This window comes from Aedes aegypti, chromosome 1 (assembly GCF_002204515.2).
Source record: "Aedes aegypti strain LVP_AGWG chromosome 1, AaegL5.0 Primary Assembly, whole genome shotgun sequence".
In the NCBI taxonomy this organism is placed as follows: domain Eukaryota; kingdom Metazoa; phylum Arthropoda; class Insecta; order Diptera; family Culicidae; genus Aedes; species Aedes aegypti.
The window spans coordinates 194,024,778-194,036,015 of NC_035107.1; the positions used below are offsets into that span (position 1 = coordinate 194,024,778).

The following is an 11,238-nucleotide window of genomic DNA, read 5'->3' on the forward strand; positions in this document are numbered from 1 at the left end:
ATTGTGCGGTAAAAACTACCATTTTAGGGGGTTAACTTAAGCGCTCGCACCGGCAATTTTCAGCAGACCAGAAATGCGCTTGATTTTAGCATGTCTGTAGTCGAAATCAGATTGTTGTAAATTATTTCTGTCAAATGTATCAGTAATGTGGTAGGATGTACCGTAAGCATAGTAAATTGGTCTGAAATTGCATGGTAGTTTCAAGAATGGGCGTAGTCAGCTAAAATAGTCATTTTTACTACAGAATTTTTTCCCGTGTGTGTAAACTGATATTAGCGTGTTTCATTTCTCTGTGTACGCAGCCAAAATCCCTTTTTTATTTCGCTTACCACCCGGTTGAAGTACGACCCTGTCCGCGACGAAGTTTGCCCTTCTGTCAAAAACTGATCATAGCGTTTTTCGCTCCGTCGGCCACCAGAAGAAAGCCGCACCATCAGGGAGAAACGACGCATCACTTTTGTGCAGAAATTTTATACGCCAATTTAATCCGGGAAAAAAGTTTAGTTTTTATCGGGAATAATCACCAATCGCCCCAGTAGCGATGTTTGAAAACGAAGATGGTAAGTTTCCTTGGAATTATGAGGTTTTTCGATGTTTTTTGAGCGATTGAATTCGGTTCCGTCATATGTGCTGCTAGTTGGCACCCAAAGCAACAATAAGAAGAAAATGAGACCTTGTGTAAATGGTGGCGGAGGCCTAGTTTGGAGTTTCCCTAAAATATTGATGGTTTTTAATTAACAGGCGATCACTTCGAGGAAGAGGACCCAGAGGAAATCTCCCACGAGCTGTGGCAGGAAGCCTGCTGGATCGTCATCAACGCCTATTTCGACGAGAAGGGCCTGGTCCGGCAGCAGCTGGACAGTTTCGATGAATTCATTCAGGTGAGAGTTTTGAAGTTGATAGTTTTAATAGTTTATTGAAGAATACGTAAACTTTTAACACAGTATGCTCAGGTGAAGTTAAGAAGAAACAAATGTTTGACTTTAGGAAATCTTAAGGCTGGTAGCAGGTTTCCTTTGTAGATGCAAGTATATTTGTATGGAAGGTCTCTAAAGTTAAAATTTTCCTCTTTGTTTTTGACTCCAGAGAATCTCCCGCGATTATTCTCCAGGATTTCGTTTTCAGATTCCTCGAGAAAATGGTTAAAGAATTCTTCTACTGAGATTTCTTCTGGAATACTTTCAGGTGCTCTTCTAGAAATCAATTCCCAAGAAACTTCTAGGAATGCGTCCAAAAATTCCATCAGATTTTTTAAGGAATAATTGAAGTAGTTTATCCAGAAGTTGTTCCAGGAAATCCAACGCAGGAATTAGGGTAGGTGTACCAGTTATGGCCATAGTGGTTCCCTATTTCGCCATACGTGATATCTTGAATTCCTTCACATTTTTGAAAAATCTTTTGTGTTTTAGCAGTAAAATAAAGGATAAATCTTGATGTTTAAACATTCAAAAAGATTAAAAATGTAAAAGTTATCCAAATTTTGCATATGGTCAAATAGGGAAGCACTATGTCCATAACTGGTACACTTTCCCTGCTCTGAAAATTTTCCCAGATTTTCCAGGATTTCCTCAAGAGAATGTTTTTACTGACTCTTCCACCGATTTATCCAGTAGTTACTCTAAAAGATCTTGCCACAGTTCTTAAAAAAATCTTCAAAGTTTCATTCTATTCTTTTAGAAGAAAATTTTTAAGGGATTTTTCAGGAAACTATACAAGCATTCCTCAAGGAGTTCCTACGCCAATTTTTCCCTTTTTTATAATATGTTTATGAATCCATATTATAGATATCTTTTCAACGGTTCATCAACGGTTTGGCTCAGGAATTGCTACAAAACCCCTCCAGGGGTTATTCCAGGAAATCTAAACAGAGCTCTTCCGGAAATTCCTTCATAAAGTTCCTCCTGATTTTTTTTATGAACTTCTCTAATATTTTTTCCTTGAATTACTCTTGCAGTTGTTCAAACATTTGTCGAGTAATTTTTCAAATGAAATCTGCATGGATTTTACCTGAAAACTTTCACACCGACAAATGTGGGATTACGTTCGATGTTTTTCTAAATATTATTTTTTTTTCAAAAAATTCTGTTTATTAAGCTTATAAATGGACTTCGGTGAAGTAATGATTAAACTAATTTGCATCGATAGTTTTGCGATCTAAATTGTTCTTTGGCGGCGCCTTCTCTTTTCAGGTTGTACCAAAGTTGTTTGGCAAGAATGTCACTAAAATGCGCATTTTAGCGCATCTCTTTTTGGCAACGAAGACAAAATCACTCTGTCGCAATTACTTTTTCGCGAGCATGTTGAACAAGAAGCGATTGAAGCTCGGAATACAAGAGTTAAGATTTTACTTCAATGCTTCCAATCTATCTTCCTCTTCTGTTCGGGTAAGCCACTGCGGCCATTATTTTTATCTATTGTGGCATTTTCCGTATCCTCAGGGTATAGAGCATATCGCATCACTCCATTTTCATTGATAGGCAATGAAGTATCGGTTTCTGAACAGTTCTTGTTTGATACCTCAGTGATTCATAGAAAAATCGGGAAGATCCTCCAGTATCGAACACTTTATGATAAATATTATCTTTTTTGTAGCGTACACAAAAATATTCGTAAATATAAATATGAATTTTAGCCGGGAATTTCAAATCACCGGGAGAAAACCGGGAAATATACGGGAATTTCAATGAATACCGGGAAAATTTTGCATACCAGGTAAAGTTACAACCAGTACAACCACTATGAAAAATGCGAAAATGCGATCATAAAATAACGTTCTTTAAGATTTCTTCCATCCTCTGATACTTAACAAAGTACTGTATTAAGGTGATTATAAAACGAAGCCTAATATTGAATTTTCAAGTGCACAACACTGGGGATTTCAAATCTTGTGCTCTTGAAAATTTGAGGTGTGGCTTCGTTCTATAATCACCTTAAGGGAATGGATCTGGTGTAGCGGTTAGAATACACGCTGAGGACCTGGGATCGAATCCCATCCCTGAGACAGTCACTAATGACGCAAATAGTCAAAGTGACGACTTCCTTCGGAAGGAAAGTAAAGCCGTTGGTACCGAGATAAATTAGTCCAGGTCTAAAAATCTCGTTAATAAAGATATTGATATTGATTGAGTAATGCATAATAGTTTCGAAGGTAGAAAGTTTATCACCAGAGTATGCGAGGATCAAACGCTTTTTCTGACTTTTAGAGAACAAAACTTCAGCCTTGTTTTCTTTAGTACATTACACACTTAAATTATTTTACGGATTCCTGTGAAATCTCAACAGCCGAACAGTTCGATAAAATAAATAAGCTCGGTAAATTTTTACAGTATTCGGTAAAAATTCACCGGAATCCGTAAAATTCCGATGAAATTACGGTGTTTTATTTCACCGAACTGTTCAGTTGTTGAGATGGTAAAATGAGCTTAGTGTGTATATGGGTCAGTACAAACATATGAAAAATAATATGTAATGATTTGTCAGAATACACTACATTAACCAGAAATTTCATTCACTCACGGAAACATTATGTATACTGAATTCACGTTCAAACAATTTTTCGCATTTTTGGATTTAGATTTTTACCATAGCTTCAACATTTGAATCTCAAGCTAATCAATAATGTCAGGGATAGTATATGAAAACAGAATTTTTATAGAAATGTTACCAATTGGAACTGATTTGACCGATATTTCAAAAATAGTGTAAACGAAGACTTACTCTCATGCAGTAATGAATTGAACAACAATTTAAAACCTTTTATTCAAGAAAAAAAAAATAGTAAATGGTGTTTTTTTCATAACGTTCCATGAAGAATTTCATGTTCGAAATATAATGTTTGGATGCTATCCATTACATTTTTCTTAAAAGCTTACAACTCGCAACTCTACAACTTTCTATGAATTTTAGCTAAAAATCATACCATTTGATACTTCAATATTCTATGGCTAAACATTTTTTTCGGAATCACTTAGACTATTAAGACTGTGTGTCAGTTAAAAGTTAAAACTATGATTCATTCTAAGACTCACTAGATCCTATCAAACAAACAAGAGTCAATTTTGTTTACACTAAACGTTTTCATAACAAATTCCACGACAGACGATAAAATATTGACAATTCGAGTGACAATTAGAAGTTCGGCAGTCAAAACTTCGGCGAAGTTCGGCGTCGGCATTCTAATTTGGTGCTTTGCCGACGCATAAGGAATGCCTTTGTCGGCGTAGCACTACGGTAAAATGCCGACGCCGAACTTCGGCGAACTTTCAGTGATATATAATATCTCTTATGAAGTTCGGTCTAAAGTTAATCTGAATGCACAATATCGTTTCATAGATCAGACAAAACTTTAGCAGAAAAAGTATGGCCCAAAAAACTATGCGCGGAAAAACAATCTGATTTCTATCTAATCCCGAATAGAATGTTTTGACGTATAACCAAAAAACTTGTAAAAAAAACTTCAATTTTTAAATGGTAAAAATTGTAATTTACGTTTCTTAGCTTTCAATTAAACCGGGAATATTTTTGAAATATCGGGAAAAAACCGGGAGAAAACCGGGAATTTGAAAATGACTTTTCACTGGCCACCCTGACTACCGGACACGATCTGGAAATGACTCGATTTCTGTAAGTTTGTACATCATCGAATGTTTTTACTCCAGGAATAGTATTTGATAGTCTATTTTAGGGCTGAAGAATCTATCATTAATCATCAGTAATCATCAAAAATTAAAAGCCACATTTTTCGTTTAAATTTAAATATTTCCTTGAACATAACTTCAATTTTGAGCTAGGTTTTGGAAATTTGTGAAACGATGATGGTTATTTTCCTCTTAATAGTTTTGCAACATTTACAAGAACAATTTGAGAGTAGTGTTTGATCCGTTGAATCTGTTGCATGGTCCTTTGTGGGCGAGCGACGGAATTCGTTCCTTCCATTCCCAAATTGACCTGCATACGGACGCAGCCGGCGCCGGTATTGTTTGTTATAACAATGAGAGCACCAGTACTTACACATTGAAGATGCTACTGATCCTGAGTAGCCTCTGATGGTTCCCTGTGTAAGTACAGCTGTTCTTGCAATAACGGAGTAGCAACTGCGGGCGGTCAATGATGCTCATGATCATGCAACATTTTTGCATGAAACGTTAGAATATGAATTTGGCATCTCGCAATGAATTCGACAGAAAATCGCCCTGGAAAATGTTTAGGGATTCCTGTGGAGATTTTTGTAGGATTTGTTTTAAATTTCTCCGGGTAATCTGAATTTTTCTAGGAGAACGCCCAGAAACTCCTCAATGTACTCTAAACCGTGATTATTTTAAAGGCATAAGTTCGTGTACTTTTTAATATCGTGTATTGCAGGATATCCTCCGAAAACTACTCCAATTATTTTATATATTTTCCTGAATTCCACTGACTTTTCCTGGATTCCAGTAAGTATTTTATTAGTTTTCAACAAGTAATACATTCAATTTCAAAACGGATGCCTTCAAATATTTTCTTTTTACTTTCTTCAGGAATTACACCAGAAATCCCTCTAAGGGTTGGTTCAGGGGTACAGTCAGGCATCAATTTTAGGTTTTTTAAAAAAATACTTGAAGAAATTATTAGAAAATCGAAAGAAAAACATCTAGAAGAATTCATTAGATTCTTGGGAACATATGATGCTATTTTTTTATTTATTTTTTATGTATTGCTGAATGAATTCGTTTAAAGAATACTTGGCATAATCCTTTTGATTCCATACTTTTTGGAAGACTCTGCTGAAGAGTGGACTCTGCATAAATGCCGAAAACCAATATTGAAAAATTCAAACACAAGAATGGTTTCTGTAGCGAATTCTTCTCCATCGGTTTGGGAGAGGCGAAACTACATCAAATTTTCAAAAAAGTTTTTTGGCTGATTGTAAATTGGACTCCAAATACAGAGAACAGTTTACGAAAACTTCTAACAATATTTTGATCTTCGGTGCAAAATAGTTGATTTTCATTCTTCTTCAGTGTCAGTTTCTCGGAAGTTTCTCTCCTTCTGAATTGTTATGATCAAGATCTTGATCTACAGGAGTCCTGAAGAACTGCTGGGTCCGTGTTATTAAAAAGGTTTGTTTTTCCATTCTCATATGAAGTTTTTGGAATAGATCCTCAAATACTCAAATACTTTCCTTGTGGCCCACGATATGCTTTTCAAACATTTAGGTTGCCCGCATAAGTAGATGAGCTGAGAATCAGTGGTTTATATCATAGGTTAAAATTCAATTTGATTTGAGATGATCCGTTGAATTATTCATTGATAAGAACTTGTTTCCAAGGCATAGAGTTATTTATTGAAATTAATTGGAAAATTTATCTTATTTTTCAGATGTCCGTTCAACGTATCGTCGAGGATTCCCCGGCCATAGAACTGACGGCCGAAGCGCAGCACACCTCGGGAGACATTGAAACGCCGGTATGTTCTGATTGTGTGTTCACTATTCCAAAACGCAATATGACTCTGGTATGTTCCCATTTTAGACGAGATACGTTTTGAAATTCGATCAGATTTACCTCTCGAAACCCACCCATTGGGAGAAGGATGGTTCCCCATCGCCCATGATGCCGAACGAGGCCCGTCTCCGCAATCTGACGTATTCCGCCCCGCTGTATGTGGACATTACGAAGACGAAAATCGTCGAAGGTCAAGACCCGGTCGAAACCCAGCATCAGAAAACGTTCATCGGTAAGATTCCGATTATGTTGCGTTCGACGTATTGTTTGCTGTCGCAGTTGACCGATCGTGATTTGACGGAATTGAACGAGTGTCCCCTGGATCCCGGTGGTTACTTTATCATCAACGGTTCGGAGAAGGTGCTGATTGCGCAGGAGAAAATGGCCACTAATACCGTGTACGTGTTCAGCATGAAGGATGGCAAGTATGCCTACAAGTCGGAAATTCGATCGTGTCTGGAGCACAGTTCGCGTCCAACTTCCACACTTTGGTGCAACATGATGGCCCGCGGTGGTCAGAGTATCAAAAAGTCGGCCATCGGTCAGCGGGTGATTGCCATCCTGCCGTACGTCAAACAGGAAATCCCGATCATGATTGTGTTCCGAGCGCTCGGGTTTGTGGCAGATCGTGACATCCTGGAGCACATTATCTACGACTTCGATGATCCGGAGATGATGGAAATGGTCAAGCCCTCGTTGGACGAAGCTTTTGTCGTGCAGGAGCAGAACGTGGCACTCAACTTTATCGGTGCGAGAGGTGCTCGGCCGGGTGTCACCAAGGACAAACGTATAAAGTACGCTAAGGAAATCTTGCAGAAGGAAATGTTGCCTCACGTGGGCGTGTCGGATTTCTGCGAGACCAAGAAGGCTTATTTCCTGGGCTATATGGTGCACAGATTGCTGTTGGCTGCTTTGGGTCGTCGTGAATTGGACGATCGTGATCACTACGGAAATAAACGTTTGGATCTGGCTGGACCGTTGATGGCACTGTTGTTCCGAGGATTATTCAAGAGTCTGGTGAAAGAGGTACGAATGTATGCACAGAAGTTCATCGATCGTGGAAAAGATTTCAACCTGGAGCTGGCCATCAAAACAAAGATCATTACCGACGGATTGCGTTACTCGTTGGCCACGGGTAACTGGGGAGACCAGAAGAAGGCTCATCAGGCTCGTGCTGGAGTATCTCAGGTGTTGAACCGACTGACATTTGCCTCTACATTGTCCCATTTGCGTCGTGTAAACTCTCCGATTGGTCGCGATGGTAAGCTGGCCAAGCCTCGTCAGTTGCACAACACCCTCTGGGGTATGATCTGTCCTGCCGAAACTCCGGAAGGTGCGGCTGTCGGACTGGTAAAGAACTTGGCCCTGATGGCCTACATTTCCGTCGGATCGCAACCTTCGCCCATTCTGGAGTTCTTGGAAGAGTGGTCGATGGAAAATCTCGAAGAAATCGCCCCTTCAGCTATTGCCGATGCCACCAAGATCTTCGTCAACGGATGCTGGGTTGGAATACATCGTGATCCGGAACAGTTGACGGCCACCTTGAGGAAACTGCGTCGTCAGATGGATATCATCGTGTCGGAAGTGTCTATGATTCGGGATATCCGAGACCGAGAGATTCGAATCTACACCGATGCCGGACGTATTTGCAGACCGTTACTGATTGTGGAAAATGGAAGCCTCCTGCTGCGTAAGAATCACGTCGACATGTTGAAGGATCGTGACTACAACAACTACGGATGGCAGGTGCTGGTTGCTTCCGGTGTCGTTGAGTATATCGACACCTTGGAGGAGGAAACCGTCATGATTGCCATGACCCCGTACGATTTGAAACAGGACAAAGAGTACGCATACTGTACCACTTACACCCATTGCGAAATTCATCCGGCGATGATCCTGGGCGTTTGTGCCTCTATTATTCCGTTCCCTGATCACAACCAGAGCCCTCGTAACACCTATCAAAGTGCTATGGGTAAACAGGCTATGGGTGTCTACATTACCAACTTCCACGTCCGGATGGACACACTTGCACACGTACTCTACTACCCGATGAAACCCCTCGTCACCACCCGTTCCATGGAATATCTTCGTTTCCGAGAACTCCCGGCTGGTATCAACACAATCGTAGCCATTCTCTGCTACACCGGATACAACCAGGAAGATTCTGTCATCTTGAACGCGTCCGCCGTCGAGCGTGGCTTCTTCCGATCTGTGTTCTACCGTTCGTACAAGGACTCCGAAAGCAAGAAAATTGGCGATCAGGAAGAGCAGTTCGAGAAACCCAACCGTCAAACGTGCCAGGGCATGAGAAATGCGCTGTACGACAAACTGGACGATGACGGTATCATTGCACCAGGTCTTCGTGTCTCCGGTGACGATGTCGTTATCGGCAAAACTATCACTCTTCCGGAAACGGACGACGATTTGGACGGAACCACCAAACGCTACACCAAGCGAGACGGATCCACCTTCTTGCGTAACTCCGAAACCGGAATCGTCGATCAGGTCATGTTGACGCTCAACAGCGAAGGCTACAAGTTCTGCAAGATTCGCGTCCGCTCGGTTCGTATTCCGCAGATTGGCGACAAGTTTGCCTCCCGCCACGGTCAGAAGGGTACCTGCGGTATCCAGTATCGCCAGGAAGATATGCCCTTCACATGCGAAGGACTTACCCCGGACATTATCATCAACCCGCACGCCATTCCGTCGCGTATGACAATTGGCCATTTGATCGAGTGTATCCAGGGCAAGCTGGGTTCCAACAAGGGTGAAATTGGTGACGCCACACCGTTTAACGATGCCGTAAACGTGCAGAAGATTTCCACTTTCCTCCAGGAGTACGGTTATCAACTGCGTGGCAACGAAGTCATGTACAACGGCCACACCGGTCGTAAGATCAATGCCCAGGTGTTCCTGGGTCCCACTTATTATCAGCGTCTCAAGCATATGGTGGACGACAAGATCCATTCGCGAGCTCGCGGTCCGGTGCAGATTCTGGTCCGGCAGCCTATGGAGGGTCGTGCCCGTGATGGTGGCCTGCGTTTCGGAGAGATGGAACGTGATTGTCAAATTTCTCACGGTGCTGCCCAGTTCTTGAGGGAGCGCTTGTTCGAAGTGTCCGATCCGTACCGGATACATGTGTGCAACTTCTGCGGCTTGATCGCGATTGCCAACATGCGCAACAATACCTTCGAATGCAAGGGATGTAAAAATAAGACTCAGGTAAGTTAAATTTATGGGTCAGTAGATATCACGCATATGAACATCTTCTTTCGTTGTCCACAGATATCGCAAGTAAAGTTGCCCTATGCTGCAAAACTGCTGTTCCAGGAGCTGATGGCTATGAACATCGCCCCGCGTTTAATGGTACTGTAGGCGTGAGGGTGTTAGGCCCTTCCTGAAGGACATATGTATTAGGTACATTTTTTATTAATAGTAATAATCATTGAGTGAAGACAGATTTAACTTAAAACATTTCAAGTAAGTTACATTACCTATAATCATGTGTGTTATTTTTGAGAACATCCTATATTGCTGAGGGGGCTTCGCGAATTTGGGAATGGGTAGATTGTCTGCCTGAGCATCACTGTCATTTTTCAATCGCCTGTATTTCTGATCGAAGATAGTTATCCGAATAGATCAGTGTGCTATTCATGATAACTTTAGGGGTAGTAGGGGCAATGGGGGCAATATGAACATACGGGGCAATATGAGCCACCCCGGTTTTGACCTCAAAAACAGTGTTTTAATGTCTAGTGTCATTATGATCTGCTAAAGGATGCCTCAAATAGCCACCACAATAAAAACCGTAAGAATTTTCATTTAAACACTCAAGATATTTACAAAAATGTACAAATTTGTTCTTCGTCATGAAAAGCTTAAAATTTTGGCAGTTTTTAATTAAGCCTATAAGACAATTATATTTAAAATTCTGGTAAATTTTACCAATCCATTGAAATTTCTGGTCATAATGAACAGTTCGTGAGCGAAATTAGATTTGTTCGTGAACAAAATTAATGAAAAACAATATATTATTTTTAAAATGTAGGGGCGGGGCAAAATGAGCCCCCTAGATTTAAGCAAAACAAACAATGTTTTGAACATAAAAATGTATTGCCTAAATATACCAGATTATTTTTTTACTGCATAGTCATCTTTATGCACCATTACAAGTGGAACACTTTGCTAGAAAATACGTTGAACCAAGTATCGCAATTAAGTACTAGTATGACATGGTCTGTTTACTATGTATTATGTATCTAAAAAATAGGCCACCACAATCAATAATTTTAAGCAAAGCTAATACAATTTCCTTTCCAATAATGTACTCTTCATCACTAACTCTTCTCTATATTGTTTTAAATAAAAATCATTCGATTGAATGAGGTGTCTCATACTGCCCCGTAGGATGGCTCATAATGCCCCATATGGTTGGTGACCACGTAGAAAAACATGGTTTTCCAAAAAGTCATTGAAATAATTTGCAAGTTGATGTTAACATTAATTATCGACGTATGTGTTACTGCGTAGTTGTCACTCTGGATGTGAAGAATGCATTCAACAGCGCAAGCTGGGAAGCGATAGCCCACGCACTTCACCGCCTCAAGGTACCGGTGCAGTTCTGTAAGCTTCTAGAAAGCTATTTTGATGGTAGGATTCTCCGGTACTGCGTACTGAGGCTGCCCCTTCCGACGGGATTGATGGCTTCGCCGACGATATCACCCTAGTGGTCTATGGCGAATCGATGGAGGAAGTA

At 40.5% G+C, this 11,238-nt stretch overlaps 1 protein-coding gene across 1 annotated transcript; it reads left to right on the top strand.

The window, feature by feature from the left end:
* The first annotated feature begins 390 nt into the window (after nucleotides 1–390).
* Nucleotides 391–9,982, top strand: LOC23687633 (DNA-directed RNA polymerase II subunit RPB2). Its single transcript, XM_011494794.2, has 5 exons — nucleotides 391–560; nucleotides 742–881; nucleotides 6,358–6,444; nucleotides 6,510–9,704; nucleotides 9,768–9,982. Exons 1-5 carry the CDS (start codon nucleotides 542–544, stop codon nucleotides 9,855–9,857), a joined length of 3,531 nt encoding a protein of 1,176 aa, XP_011493096.1. The 5' UTR covers nucleotides 391–541; the 3' UTR covers nucleotides 9,858–9,982.
* The last annotated feature ends 1,256 nt before the right edge of the window (nucleotides 9,983–11,238 follow it).